A 19,642-nucleotide genomic window follows, 5' to 3' on the forward strand; every position below is an offset into this window, starting at 1 on the left:
ATCTGTCTTTCCTCTGTCTAGGCATTTTTAGGAAAAGTTGTTCATCAGGTCTAGTAATATGTTATCGCTGAAGTGTCGTCTCATTTACATCTTGTTTTTCGTCATGCATGTCTTCGTTATATTTGCCTAGATCTAGTTGTTAGTATAGTTTATTTACATTTCCCCAGTCTAGTAGTTAAGTCTCAACCCTAGAAAATGCGTGGCAGCAGCCAAAATCAGTATCCAGGTCCTCTTGCATGTTTACTTACGCCTCCATCTCTGTGGGATTCGATCTCTACTTCCTTATACTAATCCTTTTAGTACAGTGGGTTGAGGATTTTGAAAAGCAGGAAAAGATTGTGTGCCCAACGACCGAAGGTTTCAACGATCCTCTGAGTTCCTAGACCTCGTGATCTAGTGAATTATCTGGATCTGAGAAGTCTATTATTATTTACAAAACACACGGCCACTTCTTCAGGCTCTTCAAAGAGGTGCCAAATTGTAATTTCTAGGTACCGAAAATGTCCTCCATGGCATTTAGAAGATTTTTCAAATGCAGAGGGGTATAATAGACCGACAGGTACCAAAAATGTAATTTTTAGGGACCAAAAATGCTATAAAATTTTTGTTGGGACCATTGGTGTATTTTATGACAAGATCAGGGATTAATTGTGTAGCTCACTCTAATATAAATGAAGTGAGTTGGTTGAAGGTGGGTCCCTTTTTGACTTTTTGGTTTTTTATTTTTATTTTGATTTAATTTAATGTAGATAATGGCATTTGGGTGTAATTTTAGTGAATAATGGGGTAAAATTTTATGTCCAAATATGGAAAATTCTAAATGTGACTATAAATATGGGACGGCGTTTTATGGCAAAATGTGACTATAAATCTGGGACGGATGGAGTATTTTTCAAAAGTTAGTTATAACTAAATTGTGGTAAATTGACCTTAATACCTTTATTGACGTTTTTTGTTGATCGACATTCACTTTTTGAAAAATAGATCCATAATAAATGAAAACGTCGGCGAAGTAGTCCTTTTTTTTACAGTTCCGTCAAAAAACTAACGGTCAACCCTAATTGCACAGTGACATGACCGTTAGATAATCCACAATGGGGCGCTCCGCCTTATCGTCCGCCGTTGCAGGTGGACGGACGATGCGCCCTATCCATCCTCCGCGGATGATTAGCCGATTTTTGCATCCTCTGGCCTATCCTCCGCCCTATTGCGAGGTCCAGACGATGCAACACATTTTCTTTTTTTCTTTTTTTTATATTTTCTTCTTTATATATATCACCAATTTTTGTACTTCATTTCACACATTTCAATTTCTCGTCGCCCATCTCAATTTCTCTCTGAATTCGATAATGAATTCCCTCGATTTTCCATATTTGCAACATAAAATATAAAAAATAAATACTTACAATAGGGTTTGCCTTTAATTTGTGGTATTTTATATTTATTTTGCTAATTAATATATTTGCAAATAAAAAAAATAAAAAATAAATACAAAATAGTAGTTAAAACTGTAGAGCGGGCTATAGGGCGTCCCACTACAAGTGAATGGGTGAAGGATAGAATGTTGATGTGGCGGAGGATAGGGCGCCTTATAAGGCGGGCCCCATTGTGGATACTCTTAGTTTTTAGTTCACTTTATGTTAGACACGGGTTTTATCAAATACTCCCTTTGTTCCCTAAAAATAATTTTTTTCCTTATTTGTTTGTTTCCTTAGGAAATGGACCGATGATCCACTAACATTAATTCTAGTACTACTTTTCTATTCATCTCCCTTATTTTACACATTTTTTCTCTTTTTCTCTCTTACTTTACTAATTTTGTATCAAAACCTGTTTTGTTTCCAAAGTTCCTATTTTTGTGGAAATAAAGGGAATATAAAGAAAATAGGTTGAACAAATGTTAGTGAAATGAATTAATAGAACGCGGGATCTACGTCTATTTACTATGTATGTTAATGAGTAGTGATAAACTAACAAAGATTGTATATACAAAGTTGGGGTATATTTGTCATTTTCTATCATTTGCAATAATTAAGGAATTATCTACTTTAATTATACTTTAATTTTATAAGAATATATTCAACTAAATACCAAAAAGAAAATGTTTATATTGTCTTTCTAATAAAAACATTTTATTCTCGTAAATTTAAGCAAACGTTTGACATCATGCCTTTTTCTAGTATTAATAAGAAATATGAAAGTAAGTTTGAATAAAAAATAAAAACAGTGAAAATATTCATGATTAAATTAATATTAATTAAATAAAATTTAATTTAAAAAATAATATAATAATATATTATATTATAAAATTATTAAACGATTAAATTTGCTAGTATATTATATTTTTCGCTTTCCTTCAATACTTAACGTTGTTTTATTTGTAAAACATTAATTCTTATAAACTTATTTTTTCATAAATTTATTTAAATTTTTCTTTTATTTAAAAAAAGAATTAATTAATATATTTTTTAATTTGGAACTCGTATTTGTATTTTATTTCATTTTCATAAACTTTTTTAATATTTTTGATTTGGAATATAATTTGAAGTCAGTAATTTCAAATATCTTAAATATATTCTTCAATAATTTAGGTTTCTTATATTCTTTAACGCACTACAAAAATAATTACGAAATTAAAATATTTTAGTGAAATATTGAAATTACAGTGATTTATCTTATAATTTAAACTTTTTTTTATCTTATCAATTTATGCTGCAAGAGCTATACATTAGAATATTGTATTATACTCCCTCCGTTCCATAGTAATAGGGGCGTTTTTCCATTTCCGTCCGTTCCATAGTAATAGAGTTATTTCCCTTTTTAGTAAAAGTCAACACATTTTTCCACATCTACTTTACTCTCTCTTACTTTTTTCTATCTTCATCTCTCTACCTTTTTTATTTTCCACTTTATTCTCTCTTTACTTAATTCACCTAACACAATTTTTCTTAATCTCCGTGCCGAAAAGTTTTGCCTCCATTACTATGGAACGGAGGGAGTATGTACCGAATGAAACAACTTCCATCATCCGACCCTTATTATACTAGTAATAGTATTTTATAGCTATGCCATACATCCACATATTTCAATGATAATAGTTTCTTAACAAAATTTTCATTTTGAAGTCGTATCAATGCATATTACACTATGTAAAATAAAAAATGTTACTAGCAAAATAATACTATAAAAAATATTATCACAAGGAAATATATTAAAGAAATTTAAATAAAATATTTTTTTTGCAAATGAACAATATTCCTCTTTTGAAATATCTACCAATATGTCCTACTACTATAATACTCGCAAAATTATAAGTTATAAATTAGACAATAAAATATCAGTAGTTTTAAAAGGTACACATGACATAATAATAAGAGAGAAATTCTAAATAGAAGAGTATTTTACCCATTTTACTTTGTAGAAAAAGGAACATTTTATCTATCTTCATATTATTATAATAGTTTAAATAAAAGATACTATGAATGATTATTCCATCTAATATTTTATTTGTAAATCATTCCATCTAATATTTTATTTGTGAATCTTTTAATAATGGTGGATATTTTAAAAAATAGAGTGAACGGCATGAAATACCCCTAATATTTGGGGTTGTTGCACTATTGACCCTTAACAAAAAAAATATCATCATACGGATCTAACATTTCATACAATCACAAAATAGGTAATTTTAGCCCTTTTTCGGACGAAAATGTCCAAATGACTTGAAGAGCAAATTTATCTCATGACCCTCCCAAACCTGCAGCAATCTGTCACTACTACACTAGGAAGTGACTTGTCAAATCATGAAGGTTGCTTATATTGTCATAAAGCTATTTTTATATGCTATTTTTATGAAGGTTAATTATATTTTTTTACTCTTCTTTTTATCATGATCGCAGCCGCACTCTCTCCTCAGAAAATGACAACCAGATCGCTGGTGCCGCAGGAGGTGAAGGGCAAGGCGTCCAAGGACAACGCGCCGCTCATCGACGCCACTCAATTCGACTACTTCAAGGTGCTGGGGAAGGGATTGCTGCCGGAGGGAAAGCCGGTCGTGTTGAAGGCCAAGCTCGTGTCGAAGAACGCGGAGAAGAAGATCAAGGAAGCTGGAGGCGCTGTTGTGCTCACCGCTTGATTAGGGTTTTTTCCGCCAAATTAATTTTGCCGCTTTTTATTTATGTTTTATGCAATCGGTTATACTTATGATATTGCTAGTCGATGCACTAGTAATTGCTTACATTGAAAACTATGAATTTTGTGTTACGTTTTATATGATTTTGGGATATTTCAGAGTAATGCGTTTTTATTTTTATTTAAAAAAAAAAAAAAAAAAACTAAGCCATGCATTAAATAGAGACTCGAGATAAATATATAAAACTAATATTCCATTGAATAAAAAATTGCAATATGATATTTTTTTATCATGAATAGTTTACTCAAACAAATGGACGTAAAGTTGGACAAAATTAAGCTTCAGCAAGCTTTTATTTAATTTTATTTTCAAAACATGAAAAATTAAAGGGGGAAATAAAATGACACTTTAAGTCATATCCTCTTGATGTGTTAGAGTGACTGTACATGCAACAAGTTGTATGGCAGGGCGACGTCAGCATGGAGTGTTAATTTGATGAGAATGCCCTTTAAGGGTCCGAGGGTGTTATCGTCAGTAAAAATCTCGTTTGTGATTGTATGAAATGTTAGACTCGTATGGTGCTATTTTTTTTTTTTGTTAGGGGTCAATTGCAACAACACCAAATATTAGGGGTATTTCATGCAGTTCACTCTAAAAAATAAAATCAATTACATATTTTTTAATATAAATTATTAAGGAAAAATTGTAGTAATAGTATAATTTTCGGCTTTCCTCGTATAATTATAAATAGGGTCAAATTAGTTATAAAAGTATTTAATTAAATATGTTACCAATTTAAAATACTTTGACCTTTTCCTATTTAAATTTGGTGGGCATTTTGTATATACAATTTTTGTCAATTTCTCTTTATTCTATTAGAGTTAATACTCATCCGTCCTATAAAAATATGAACATTTCTTTTATTAGTTGTCACAACTTATCACTCATATAGATCAATTTATTTACTCCATAAGCTATACCACTACGACTCACTATTCCATGTTTGGTTGGCGGGAAAGTAAAGTTGGCAAGGAAAATGATTCCTTGGGAAATGAATCCTGGGAATATGATTCCTAGTAACTTTACTTTCTTATGTTTGGACAATATCAAGATTTTAAATTTATATTTAATTTAAACACCAAACTAAAAATATACATATTATTTTTTTATTTATTAAAAAGAATAATATTGTAAAATTTTTAATTATAAATAATAATTATTATTATATATATTATTACAACGAATATTTTAAATATGGATTATCCATCAAAATATATAGTAATAAAATTATAATTATAGTTACATGGAGTATTATATTTATTTATTATAATAATAAATAATTATTACTCCCTCCGTCTCAGTTTTATAGTCACATTTTGCCATAAAAGTCCGTCCCACATTTATAGTCACATTTAGAATTTTTCATATTTGGACATATAATTTTACCCCATTATTCACTAAAATTACACCCAAATTTCATTATCAACATAAAAATAAACCAAAACAAAAATAAAAAACCAAAAACTCAACAAGGAACCCACATTCAACCAACTCACTTAATTTATTACACACTCCTTCATCTCACTTCATTTATTACACACTCCACCATCCCACTTCATTAATTACACACTCCACCAATTTCTTAAAACTCGTGCCCTAACTAAATGTAACTATAAATGTAGAATGGAGGGAGTATTATACTATAATTATAATATTTACGGATATTATAATTGAATAAATTTTATAAATTAAAATTGCACTATGACTTTATTGATTAATTATTAATTTATAAAATATAATAATTATTATTTATTATATAGTTTATATTATATAATTATATTTTAATTATTAATTATTAATAAATTATTATAAAATATAGTTATAATTATGATAATTTTATTATAGTTATTTATTATAGTGAAATTAAGTATGATTTATAATTTTAAATTATTTTCAAAACATTGTAATTAATAATAATTTTATTATTATTATTATTATTATTATTATTATAATAAAACTATACTATATTGCTTAAATATGTAAGAATCCTAAAACTGGGAAAAAGAATACCTAAGAAAAGTTAGGATCCTAAAATTTAATGAATCAGATTACTTTCCCAGACAGAATCCTGGCAACCAAATATGACCTAAATACTAATAATAAGTAATGTCCGTCACACACTTTCACTATCTACTAACACTACTTTAACTATATTTCTCATCATATCTCTTACTTTGACAATTTTGTAATATACCATTTCAAATATATACTTTATGGGATGAAGGGAATAATAGTACATAGGATGGCTACTCGTGATACAGTTTGTGTGTATGATAGATAATACTCCATCTGTCTTTAGTATACATTTTTTTAGTCCGTCCCATAAAAATATGCATTTATCTTCTAATTTTAAAACCTTTTTTAAGTAAAACTCATTATCTATTAATAATAATTTAAATTTATTTCTACATCTCTCTTAGTTTATATTGTCATCAAAATCCACGCTCAATTAAAAATTTATACACTCTCGTGATTGAGAAAGTACTCCTACTGCTAGTATAATTGTTAATAATGTTTTTCTTGGAAACGACAAAGGATAAGGTTTGAGAGATTTATTAGATTATTTTTCTTGGTCCCCCGAAACTTGGAGCAATATTAAAACTTGTGTAATTATCAGCGTGGAGTATTAAATGGGAGTGATGCAGTGACTCTAATTTTCTAAAAAGTCAAATATTTCTTTTTCATTTCTAGCTGCACTTTATAATTTGTTGGTGCTTCTGTTTCGATTTCTTTTGGGTTTATTGTTTTCCTTTTTGTTTGAGATTGTACACAAATTTTCTTATATTTCGTGAAATGGGCAATTCTTGATTTTCTGGGATGCTATAATTCTGGGCAGTTCTTGCTGAGGCAACTGTAAGAAATCAAAGTTGTAAGTTTCCCTGATTACATATATGTTTTATTCAATGACTGCAAGCTGTATATTGTTTCATATTTCTCTAAACATATGGAAAGATTACATTTTTTATACGGCCATGATTACCTTTGACATGTTTATTCATCTTGCACTATGGGGGTGTTTGTGTCGGACTCTAGTTTATTCTGTTTTATGATTTCTATTACAATAACAAGAAGAATTAAGAAGAATCAATTGTGGTAGGTACAATGTTGTCTGTACCCGAAGATACAGATACTGATAGCACCATAAGCTATAGATTTAGTAAACTGGAGATTGAAAATGAGCTTTCTGATGGCTCTAGTGATGATGGTGGCGGCAGTCATTGGCCTAGTCGAAAGCGTGATTCATTTGATCAAGATATAGCTCAGCTAACGAAGCTTCAGTCGAGGCCAAACGAGCATTTCAGCTGCGTTTCACCCGGGAAACGTGAGTGTCCTGTATCGACTTTGAAGATGCTGGCAGGTCGAGAAGCTAATCTCTCGGGAAGAGGAAGGTTCTCGTTACCAGATTGTCGTCATGTTTTAAGTAGATATCTGCCGGTTAATGGTCCTTGGATTGTAGACCAGATGTCTACAAGGGCTTATGTGTCTCAGTTTTCTGCTGACGGTTCCCTGCTTATCGCTGCTTTTCAGGTATCACTACTTTCGAAATGCATGAAGCGAGTTTGTAGTGTATCTCAGAGTTGTTTTAAATGTGTGATATAAGATAAGAACTGGTCTCAATTGACAGGATTATATGTGTTATGTTAATTATGATGCTTGTGTTATTTCTTGATCCAAGAATCTTCGTATTTTTCGTTGAACAGGGTAGTCAGATTAGAATATATGATGTAGAAAGGGAATGGAAAGTTCGGAAGAACATTTTGGCCAGAAGCCTAAGGTGGACCATCACTGATACTTCCCTTTCTCCCGATCAACGATGCCTTGTAAGTTCTCCATGTAACAGCGATGATTGGTTCGATGTTTATAACTTTCATAAATGATAATCTCTGAATTGTTGGTCTTAATCTTGTTGTGTTTGGGATTGGAACTTTTTTGCAGGTCTACGCTAGCATGTCACCCGTCATCCAGATTGTTGATGCTGGATCTTCTACGTCTGAATCTCTTGCTAACATCACCGTAAGAAACATTATTTTCTCACGTGTCAAGTTCTTAGTTATCGAACGGGCTGGGACCTAAGCTTCTTTTATCTTTGCTGAGGGACAAATTACATCATTAATTTACACCTATCCATTTCTTTTCTCCCCCCAATGGGTTTGGAACGACCTCTGTTTGCTTTGATGTGGATTTTTGTAGTGATATGTTGCTTGCTGTGGCTTCTGTATCGTGCAGGAAGTCCACGACGGTTTGGATCTCTCTTCTCGGGATGATGGGGGATACTCTTTCGGAATCTTTTCTCTGCAATTCTCAACTGCTGGCCAAGAAGTTGTGGCTGGAAGCAGCAATGGGCATATACACGTTTGTGACCTCAAAGCGAAAAAAGTCTCTCTTCGAATACCTGCCCACATGGTTCGTACTTTCCCTCTGAATTCATTTTCACTCTTCTTTTTCTTATTACTTGTTGATGTTGATGCTTTTGTCATGCTTGCAGTCTGATGTCAACAGTGTATGTTTCGTTGACGAGAGTGGCCACCTCATTTGTTCTGGCAGCGACGACAGCTTCTGCAAGGTAATTCTTAACGAGCTTGCCAAACTTATGAGAGGTTTTACCACAGAAACTAAGTAATGAAGCTTTATTTGCTTACACATTTGTTTTGAATAAGGAGCCGTCGATTTTGTTCTAGGTCTGGGACAGACGTTGCTTTGCAGGAAGTGGCAAGCCAGCTGGGGTGCTAATGGGCCATCTCGAGGGGATTACCTTCACTGATAGTCGCAGAGATGGACGTTATTTGATATCCAACAGCAAAGATCAATCTATCAAACTGTGGGATCTAAGAAAAATGTCTCCTAACTCTGTTTGGTAAGATTCCTCGAGGGGAGTCTGCTTTAGTGGTTAGATTTACTACCATATTTTTGTTCTTGTTTGGGATGGTGAGCATCTCTTCTCTTGTCTTTTTCTTGTATGTTTGTTGTTTCAGCTATCGAGGATACAGGAACTACGAATGGGATTACAGATGGATGAACTACCCTCAACGAGCAAAGGATTTCAAGCATCCACACGATCAATCTGTAGCTACATATAAAGGCCATTCAGTCCTGCGCACACTCATCCGTTGTTACTTCTCACCACAATACAGGTAAACTCTCAACAAACGCCTGCCTAATCCATATGCTTTGTTCATTTTTAACATTGGCTAACGCGCTTGGTGTGTTATTGGCAGCACGGGGCAGAAGTACATCTACACGGGATCACACGATTCCTGCATCTACATTTATGATTTGGTAAGTATTCTGTTTATTCGATTCCATCTTACTATTGTGATATACAGTTGAGCTGCATAACATAGAGAAACGATTAATCCAAGATTGCAATCTCCTTCAACTGCGTTTGTTGAACGTGGACAGGTGAGTCGTGGACAGGTGAGTGGTGCGCAAGTGGCCAAGTTGCAACACCATGGATCTACAGTGAGGGATTGTAGTTGGCACCCGACCTACCCGGTGTTGGTTAGCTCGTCGTGGGATGGTGAAGTGGTGAAGTGGGAGTTCCCTGGAAATGGAGAGTCAACAATCAGCCACACCAAATAATATGATGATGCAAATTCAATAATTTGTTGTATATAGCAGATTCAAATCATAATACAGTAGTACTGAAAATGATACAAAGTAGTAAAACGAGTAATTTCATCACATCATATACTCTCCAAATCAAACTTAATTGATTGCAAAACAAGTTTCCATCCTATTGGCAAGTTTTTCAAATCATTTTCGAGTAGATTTTTTTTCACTTCATTGTCAGGCATATTCCAATCGAAACACTTCCATTTGGACGTCGTTTACCCAAAAAAGAAAGCTAAGAAATAAGGGAAGTCACATTATTTTTCTTCTCTTGTAAATGTATGAATGTCTGGAACAACAAAATAAGTCGTTGAATGTTCATTACATGCCCAAACTCAACAAAAAGAAATGGATGAATAAATCCACCAAAAATAGGACATGAGCATCTGTGCCCTTGAGAGCGACGCACTGTCTGGAGGAGCACATGGATGCCGTAGTTGTAATTCAAAGAGAGAGACGAGTAGAACAACACAAATACAGAGAGAGAGAGAGAGTTGAACCAATTCACACGGAACAAGATTAGTAAAAGAAGCATATAATGAGCTTCTTCAACTATTACCATGATCACAAAAGAAGTCAGTTTTTTTTTACATAACTAGCACCCATCACATTTTTGGTACAGTTTTCCTTATCTCAAGCCCTTCATCTATCTATATATACCTCCATAAGCCATGCACCGTCACGTTGGAAAATCTGGTGCTCGAAAATGGAGTCAATAATGTGGCTCATTTCATTTTCATTCTCTCAGGTCCTTTTTCGTGTTTATTTCCCGCTATCATCGCCAAAATATACAATAGAACTGATTGGATGCATTCAATTCAGATGCTTTTTCTGATCTTTTGAAGCCTCCCAAATATTTGATTTTGAACTATTTCTCTAGCAGATGGTCTCCGAGCAGGATTAGCATCCATCATCGTCTGAAGATTAAGCCAGAAAATGTGCAATGAAACAACTAGGTATAAAACTGTGGTTGCATGGTGCCTTGAGGCACACTAGCATTACATTTGAGCTGCTAATCATCAAGAGAGCAAGTTAATATACCTTGATTAAATTCTGGAACTGTATTGAGTGGCTTGGAAGAAGAGGTAGCCTTCCTTCCCTGAGATGGAGAAAATGAGGGCCTGATTCAGGTAAGGGCGACCCCTTCACAAGTTCATATATGGAAGCTCCGAAGGAGAATATGTCAACTTTGTCTAGATTATCATAGTTATCGTTCAGAATTTCTTGGGGCATATAACGTGCATCACCCTCTTCAACTGGCAAGCTTTTATCTATCATAGTTGCACAACCAAAATCACCAAGTTTATAAACTCCCTCTTTTACATAAATATTATCTGGCTTTACATCTAAGTGAGCTATGCCTCTACTGTGTATAAACTGCAATGCTTTTGCAATCTGCAAAATGTAAACAATTTTATGATCACAAATCTCCACAAATAAATTCATAGCTTAAGACGGTTGTTCATGAATATCCATGACACACATTCATCAGAACCTTCAAATCACTTCTCCATCGCACAAAAGAAGCAAATGAGGAGGCTTTGGAAATACCTAAGAGGATAAAATTATTCACCTGATACATGACATCTAAAGCTTCTACCTCTGTCAATGATCTGGATAATGTATTGACAGAAAGGCTGTGATCACACAACTCCAACTGGATGTAGAGATGCTCGTTCTCGAACCAAGAACAGTAGTAGGTAACTACATTCTCATGGTACCCTGAAAGAAATATGATTCATATATTAGTTTGAGAATCTCTGCTTTCGCAGATATTTAGGGAAACATTTTGGGCAGCAAACCTAAGGCTGCCAAAGCTTGAACTTCCATCAAAGCCTTCTGCCTGCAAAAAGAGGTATAAAAATAAGTATGGTGAACAACAAATCCTTAACCCAGGTAGATGATCATTTAATATTGCACCTTTCTGTTTCCTGATGTAACTGTTTCATGCTAAGTTTCACAGCATACATGCAACCTTCGATCCTCTTCAGAACTTTGAAAACATTATTGAAGTTTCCACTGCCAATTTTCTAATAATGATAATTTCAGTTGAAAATGAATAAGATTTTCAGAATCAGTGAAGACGGGAGAGCAAGGCTATGTTGATCTCCTAACCTCAATTTCATGGAAATCTGTCCGATAGCGTGAAAGGTCGTCACCACCAATACCAGCAGAATAATAACCTGGAGGTAACACATACAAAATGTTACAGAACGACTAGTTTAAACTTGGAAAATAAATCAGTTGGCTTCTAAGATAAATGGTTGCATCACAATGGTAGAAACTTGGAAAATGTTACAGAACGACTAGTTTAAACTTGGAAAATAAATCAGTTGGCTTTCTAAGATAAAAGGTTGCATCACAATGGTATAAACTTGGAAAATATAACACATACAATGTTACAGAACGACTAGTTTAAACTTGGAAAATAAATCAGTTGGCTTTCTAAGATAAAAGGTTGCATCACAATGGTATAAAATGTCCCTCATTCCCAATAATAAAATACAACAAGATGCTTCACTTAAATTTCAAAAAGAAAGGCTACTGAATAACATGTGTGCACCTGCACATTTGGATCTTTGATTGCTAAAAGGATCAGCATAAAAGTCCAAAGCATTCTTGACATATGGATTGTTTAAGCATGGAGGAGGCATAACTCTGCACCGTAAAGCCACTACAGATTGTGAAACATAACCACCACGGCTATTTTGTAACTCAACCGGTGTTCCTGTCTCCATTGCATCAGTCCTCGAAGTATCATTTCCAAGATCTTCACATGGTTGATGACCAATATCAGTTGATCCGAAAAATGTTTTGAGATCAACATCTGGAATAGCAGTCAGCAGTGCACATCAAGCATCAGAAAAATATAGAAGCACATAATTGAGCTCTCATGTCATTCAACAAAAGGACGAGAGAGAAAACATTATTTAATGGAACAGAAACATTTCTTTTCCGATGAGCAAAAGCAGTTATACTGTAGCCTGTTAAAGAACCCAAAATCGCTGTTACAAAAACCATTTAGTTTCTAGGTTGAGCTGTTACCTAAAACCACTACCGCAGCAGGCAATGAGATAATACCCCTATCGAATCTTTGAACTAAATAAGCATTGTGATATTGGGGATTTTGAATCAGAAAAAAGCCCTAATTGGGAGGAAATGTCATTTTTTTCTTTCATTTGCTTTTTGTAAATAAATCTTCAAACATAGTAAAAGGCGCAACATTTCTTCAATGCCAACATTAGAGATTACAGCACTAACCGAGTTTCGGGCGCTTGCTCCTAACAGTCTTAACTTTCTCCGGCGATTTGGGGCATTCAATAGCTTCCTTCAACACAATACAGCGCTACGATATTAGCACCTCAAAACTCGAAACCAACAAATGGACAAAATCATACCTTGCTCCGATCCACGATGCTTCCAACTGGCGGAATCATCTCAGGAGTAATATAATCAGGGGTACTGCAAAGAAATAAAAAAGAAATTGAATCAACAAGAGAGCTGGAGAGGCAGAGCAGATAGGGACGGAAGAGAGAAAAACCAGAAGAAATCCTGGCTAAGGATGGGATCGAAATCGAGAGGCATTGAGTCGGAATGAGGTGCTTCGGAATCGAGAAGGTTCTGGAAGCGGGAGGGATTAAGCGAGACTTGATCGAGGTGCACCATCAAATGATTGGACAAGCTGCCTTTCACCATCACGCTGCGATTGCGATTGCGATTGCTACCTCTTCGATTTGTTGCTGCGTTCGGAGCTTTTCTACTCATCAACTCTCAGATTTCGGGTTCCTGTTAAAAAAAAAGAGGGCGAAATAAATTCAAATTCGCGCGCGTTTGCAGAATGGATTGATATAAAAATGCGCCACCCAATATTATTTTTAACTAAAAATAATATGAATCGAACCACTAATCCAATTTTTTAAGGAAAAGATATACTCCTACAATTCAATCTCTAACAAAATTAATAACTACTAGTATTTCGATTTGATTCAGTGTACTTTGATTTATTCAGATCACAAATATTTTGTCGACCTCTAGATCCAAGTTGTCTACTTGGTTAAATTAATCTATTAAACCTATTACACATAAACTTACCTAGTATGATGGGTATGATATGATAGGGACCTATACTTTTATTTTATTTCGGAAGAGAGTAGATAATCTTTCCGTATATTATTAGCTTATAGTATTTTATTATTTAATTGTTATACTTACTCCATTTACTTTCTTGTTTTCCTAGTTCATAGAAGATTTTTTATACCACACACACTGTGGCTTTTAAAGTGATATTGTTTGGCCACTCAAAGTACTGAGTGGAATAGTAATTTTTTTAGATATAGAAGTGTATATTGGTGTTTTAGTTAAATCCTTTAAACATAAGTATCAATTTTTAAAAGAGAACTATTGCTAGATAGAAGTTAATAACTATATTTAAGTGAGTTCTACTTCCAGTTTAAAAAATTCTAAATTTTTTAGTGATTTTCAAGTAGTAGTATTAGTTTTTGAAACAACTTTCTTCTCGTTAAATTAATTATATAAACAATTATTCATATATACTTACTTTACTCGGAGAAATTGAACTGTTATTAGTGAAGATCGGAGAATAAGTCTTACTCCCTCCGTCCCAAGGTATTAGATCAACTTTCCTTTTTGGGATATTCCAACATATTAGACTCATTTCCTTTTTTAGCAAAAAGCATCTATCTTATTTTATTCTCCACCTACTTTTTTCTCTCTTCTCTCCCCTACTTTTTCCCTCTCTCATACTTTACTCTCTCTACTTTAACTATTTAAATATCACTTCCTTAAATCATGTGCCCAAAAGAAGTGAGTCTAATACTCCGGGACGGAGGGAGTATTTCATTTGAGAGAAAATATTTTATAAAATAGAAACTTTTTATTTTTAAAGAACAAATCAAAATGAAAATAATTTATACTTTCGAAAGACAAAGTGGGTGTAAAATATATAGTACTTTTGCGATACACCGAAATATAGTACGACATATCATTATACTTGTTATACTGGAAAAAAATCTATTATACCCAAAATATTCAAAAAAAAATAATTATAGTGTTCAACTACTTCAAAAAGTCTAAAAGAATTAAACTTCATCACAATTAAGTCTTTTTCATACAGTCATTCGTTTTAAATTTTTGCGTAAATATAACATAAATATATATATATGGGGAACGTTAAGGTCCTACCACCTCATTAGTGTTAAGCATCAAATATATCACAGCTCTTAGATTAGATGGTTATGATAAGCTACATATCTATACAATATATAAAATGGGAGTTTTGAGGGTATTTAGGGAAATATTCTTTTAAAATAGATATTTATTTGAATAAAACTTTTTTTTAGTAAATATTATACGGTTATATAATGTTAAATCAATGAGTAATTATTTAAAGTTAGTGAGGAGTTATTTAAAGTTAATAGGGAGTTAATGGGTGGTTACATCCGGCAGTTATTATCTATAGTAATTTATTTATATTTACCAATAGGTTATTCTTTAAAGGTTTCCTTTGCGTATGTGTGTTTGATTGTATTGATAATACTCTTGGCATTCTTGAATCAGTTGTGTGATTGTAACATTTGTTTCCTCAAGCATTGCAATACCTGTCTGAATCAATTTTGTGATTAAAAATCGTGTCTTGATAAACTGGGCTACATCTTTGAATCAGTTACTTCATGTTGAAGCCGTGTCTTTGAATCAGTTGTCTGAATGAATTACATATGATGAATAGTTGTCCTCTTACACTGGACGCTTGTGGGATTATTTTATGTGAAACTGGATCTGTTTCCTTACAATTTGTTGTACATTTCCTTGCTTATTGCTTATATTGATTTGATTAGGTTGGTCTGTTCACCTCTTTCTTGGTATCTTAAGCTTCAAGTTTCGCTGCAATCGAAGAATTGTGAAGCTTGACCAAGCAGTGAGGCATTGCTGCAGCCAATCCTTTCTCAAGGGCAAGCCAGGGGGCTGAGGTAAGAATTTTGCATTTGATAACGAAGGACGGATGAGGCTTTGCAATCTACTTTTAATTAATCTTTGTTGGTTGATATGTTTCAGATGGGGCGGGAGAACTGATCCGATTCAGTTGAATTATCGCAAGTCAAGATTATAGATTCGGGGATAGCCATTCGAAGTCATCCAATCTGAAGAGGAGCTATAATGAATTGATTGGTGTCTGACAGCCCGGTAGGTGTTTTCCTTTCCCCTTGTGGTTTTTCGTATGTGAATTGGAGTATATCCAACTGATCAGGAAGAGATTCCCGACCCAGCTGAGTCGTTGGTACGATAACCGGGACCTGGCTTCAAACAAGTTTCCTCAACCCACTTCTACTAATTAGTATAATGGAGGTAAGGGTCGAATCCCACGAGGATGGACACGTTTTGATAACTGCGGTGACTTTCCTGGGTGTTTTGGTTAGCTACCACGCTTGGGTTGAGATTTTACCTAGACACGAATTAAAGGTGGTACTCTACTGACTAGTAGGCGTGAAAATGACAGACATGTGGGAGTATTCGTGAAAATAGGGGACAATGTGTCTCAGAGGCATATGAAAAGTAGACAGTTACTAAAAGAGGAAAATTAGACAACAAGGTATATCTGATGGCTGGGGGCTTTCTGACAGGTCTGGATAGTACATCTGAAAAGTAGGGAACAAAAGCAAAAGTAACTTAAAAGTAAAGTGGTTCAAACTAAAGTTGATTTTGACGTTTTCTTCTTCACCAAGTATTAACAGAATTCAGATAAACACAAATACCATGACTGAACTTCAGATTCACAAATTCGAACTCAAGATCCATCGATTTAAATGCTCAAACTTAAATTAAACGGTGAAACTACAACTTTACTTCTACTGACTGACATGTAAGGTGGTAATCACGGCGCAGAACAGAAACTCATGCACGAAAACTTGACTAAACATAGCTACAACTTTGAATCAACAACTCCCGATAAGAAAACACTTAGAAATTGAAAGCAATAACTAAATCTAACTTTCCTAGGCAGAATGAAGCAAACTCGAACCAAAGTGACATGCGAAATAGAAACTTCATAATGTAAATGTTGGAAGATAACAAAGTACTTCAAAAGAGCAACAACGATGAGTGTTTGCAAATAACCAACGATGAAAACAAGTAAACTTTAAACTAGGAAAGCGATTAAGATTGTTTGTGCCACTCCGGGCGATGATACTACTACACTGCTACGATAACTGGCTGGAACGGCGGACTGATGACTTCTCCGGCAAACTCTTGGACGTCAAGTGACCATGGCTGTGGCGAGGAACGAGAGGTAGGATAATGCTGAAGGACTGATCTTCTAGAGAGAATTCTACTAAGTGTGTTGAGAACCGAGAACTTCTAACCGAACTCTAAGGAACCAACTCTAAGTGCGATCGTCGAACTCCTTCTCTCTCTCCAAGTGACTTCTTTTATAGGGAGGCTTGCCCTTGCTTTTAGGGTAGACTTCTCCCGCGTTTTGACCTTTTTGCCCTTGTCAATGATCATCCCAGCTATCCTCCTTCTCCATCTCGAGCCTTCTCTCTGGCATGCATCCTGGTTAGTATCGCACCCTTCTGGCGCCCTTTTCACTTGCGTCACATGAATCGTCTCCTACCGACTTGGATCCTTTAATCCTGCACACTTAAGCAACTGTTTTGCAAATAATACATGCATTTCACGACATACTGACCAGTAACCAAGGCTTAGAATACGACTTATCAGCGTCAGTTAATCAAATTGTGGTGAAAGATAGATGCTTTACAACTTGAATCTAAGTCCATGGTGATTGATTTATTTGAAGTAGTCACAAATTAAAGAGGTTCAAAACTTTGCTTATGATTTTCATCTTTCATATTTAAGATTCAAAACTTTACGTGGTGAGAAATTAAAAGAAACAGAATGCGTTTTCCAGATCCCACACAACCACGTGGTGAGAAATTAAAAGAAACAGAATGAGTTTTCCAGATCCCACACAACCACGAAATCAGATCGTATCACCGCTGGGCCGCCGTTTTGGGCCGGCTCCGACCAACACCAAATGCAACAACATCCCGACGATGGTGGTTAAACGTTCATTTAGTGTATCACATCTTATGCTTTGTTCTACGAATGATCATTTTAATACATATTGATTATTGATTTTGTTTCTTATTTTATTATAGTTTTAGGTGAGGCGGACGGCTTTAAAGATGACAAACGAGTTATTTTACCTATGAGTTCCGTTGAAGAGTGACAAATTGTGAAGAATTGAAGGTTTTAGTTTAAATGATGAGATTGATTTTAATTTTTAAAGTTAATGTAGTGTATAAAGAAGTTTTAAGATGAATAATTATCCATTGTGTTTAATTTTTTATTGTGATAGAATTTTATCTCCCTACTCCATGATTTTATGTTTAAATATTATATTATGTGATTTGTTTCAAATTTATTATGCTTCAATGTTGATTTGTATAGATTTTTTATTCTCATATAACTCATACTGTTCATTGTTAATATTGATTCTAATTTTGTTAAATTAATTTAAAATAAAAAATTAATGTATTAAAAATATATTAATATGTGCATAGCACATGCGTGATACTAGTTAGACTAAAATACCACATTATTATACTAAAATGCTACATTATTTTATTAAAATGGTGTACATTATTAGTTAAGTTACATTATTAGACTAATAATCTACATTATTAGATAACATGTGACATTAATCTAATTGTTAGATCACAAGATCCTATTGATAACAAGTGTTTTGATTTTGAACAGTATTTGCATGTTGAAAATGAATACATCATGTAATAATCAATTGGTATACCGGTATACCACGGTATACCGAAGCGTCGGAATATATCGACGATACGGTATACCGTAGATTCGGTATACCTCGGTGTAGGAAATCTAATATCGTTACTGTACTGAATCTCTCGGTACGATATCATACCGTACCGAAAACTACGGTATACCGAAAAATCGGTATTTTCGGTATTTTTTCGGTACGATAAGTCCGGTATTCTGGTATTTCGGTATAATTCCCCACCCCTACTTCTGACCCACCTTTATTTCCCCAAAATGTCACACAGGGCATATCAGTCTTTCTATTTATTTAGCATTTATTTTAGCATATAAAATTTGGTAAAATTAATGAATTAATATACTTACGGATTCTAATTATCATACTCTATTATATGATTTACGGTTTTATTTAGAGAAAAATATTTATAAAAACATATCTAACTAAAATAAACACATAAATCATTCATATGATAACTAGCTGGTAAGATACATAAAATTGATAAGCATTTTAATTTAGTCGAGTCCTTTCATTTTCTGCACTCGTTTTAGAAAAATGATATAAATAGTTAAAGTTTAAAAAAAGTAAAGTAAGAGAGAGAATAATGTAGATAAGACTCTTATCTATCTTATTTTGTCACTTACTTTACTCTCTCTTTCCATTTTACCTATTTATTATGATTTTTCCAAAACGAGTGCAGAAAATAAAATGACTCAACTACCGCGGAACAGAGGGAATAATAAAAAGGAAAATTTTTTTTGCGCCATTTGCTGCATTGATGGGGAATTAAAGAAATAGTTAGAGAGATGAAGAACAGAGAAATATTTTTCAGCGCATACATACGAATTTTGATAAATTCAAACAAGAATATAAAGTTTTTTTGAGAAAAGAGAGAAGATGAGAGAAGTCATAAATAATGATAAAATTGAGAAAGCCTAACACACTCTTGGAATGACATTTAGGTTAAAGTGAGGGAAAAAATGGCATAAAAGACTCAAAATAGTGTTTTTTTTAAATGATATAATACACATACGTAGAGG

The 19,642-nt window shown here is 33.6% G+C and overlaps 2 protein-coding genes across 4 annotated transcripts; one reads left to right on the top strand and one right to left on the bottom strand.

Moving 5' to 3' along the window:
- The first annotated feature begins 6,776 nt into the window (after window positions 1-6,776).
- Window positions 6,777-9,874, top strand: LOC125187002 (LEC14B protein-like). Of its 3 annotated transcripts, none has more exons than XM_048083499.1 (10): window positions 6,777-7,045; window positions 7,290-7,720; window positions 7,894-8,013; window positions 8,129-8,206; window positions 8,420-8,596; window positions 8,679-8,756; window positions 8,872-9,047; window positions 9,166-9,324; window positions 9,409-9,469; window positions 9,593-9,874. In XM_048083499.1, exons 2-10 carry the CDS (start codon window positions 7,295-7,297, stop codon window positions 9,770-9,772), a joined length of 1,455 nt encoding a protein of 484 aa, XP_047939456.1. In that variant the 5' UTR covers window positions 6,777-7,045; window positions 7,290-7,294; the 3' UTR covers window positions 9,773-9,874. The 3 variants fall into 3 exon arrangements, with proteins under 3 accessions (XP_047939456.1, XP_047939455.1, XP_047939458.1); XM_048083498.1 differs by having other exon boundaries at window positions 6,778-7,061; XM_048083501.1 differs by having other exon boundaries at window positions 6,781-7,061; window positions 9,608-9,874.
- A 205-nt stretch (window positions 9,875-10,079) lies between these two features.
- On the bottom strand, window positions 10,080-13,604 carry LOC125190452 (wee1-like protein kinase). Its single transcript, XM_048087765.1, has 10 exons — window positions 13,344-13,604; window positions 13,201-13,264; window positions 13,064-13,130; window positions 12,366-12,629; window positions 11,918-11,985; window positions 11,723-11,832; window positions 11,605-11,645; window positions 11,376-11,524; window positions 10,844-11,197; window positions 10,080-10,719 (listed from the first exon to the last, which is right to left on the bottom strand). Exons 1-10 carry the CDS (start codon window positions 13,565-13,567, stop codon window positions 10,621-10,623), a joined length of 1,440 nt encoding a protein of 479 aa, XP_047943722.1. The 5' UTR covers window positions 13,568-13,604; the 3' UTR covers window positions 10,080-10,620.
- Window positions 13,605-19,642: the final 6,038 nt, after the last annotated feature.

The sequence above is a fragment of the Salvia hispanica genome, chromosome 5 (assembly GCF_023119035.1).
Source record: "Salvia hispanica cultivar TCC Black 2014 chromosome 5, UniMelb_Shisp_WGS_1.0, whole genome shotgun sequence".
Taxonomy (NCBI): domain Eukaryota; kingdom Viridiplantae; phylum Streptophyta; class Magnoliopsida; order Lamiales; family Lamiaceae; genus Salvia; species Salvia hispanica.

What these genes read in the sequence shown, in the direction of transcription:
- LOC125187002 (XM_048083499.1), top strand. Translation starts at nt 7,295, where the DNA reads ATGTTGTCTGTACCCGAAGATACAGATACTGATAGCACCATAAGCTAT. An exon ending in TTCGAATACCTGCCCACATG is followed by an intron (nt 8,597 to 8,678) that starts GTTCGTACTTTC and finishes TCATGCTTGCAG; the next exon opens with TCTGATGTCAACAGTGTATG. An exon ending in TACTTCTCACCACAATACAG is followed by an intron (nt 9,325 to 9,408) that starts GTAAACTCTCAA and finishes TGTTATTGGCAG; the next exon opens with CACGGGGCAGAAGTACATCT.
- LOC125190452 (XM_048087765.1), bottom strand. Translation starts at nt 13,567, where the DNA reads ATGAGTAGAAAAGCTCCGAACGCAGCAACAAATCGAAGAGGTAGCAAT. An exon ending in CAGATTTCCATGAAATTGAG is followed by an intron (nt 11,833 to 11,917) that starts GTTAGGAGATCA and finishes TATCATTATTAG; the next exon opens with AAAATTGGCAGTGGAAACTT. An exon ending in TTACATCAGGAAACAGAAAG is followed by an intron (nt 11,646 to 11,722) that starts GTGCAATATTAA and finishes CTCTTTTTGCAG; the next exon opens with GCAGAAGGCTTTGATGGAAG.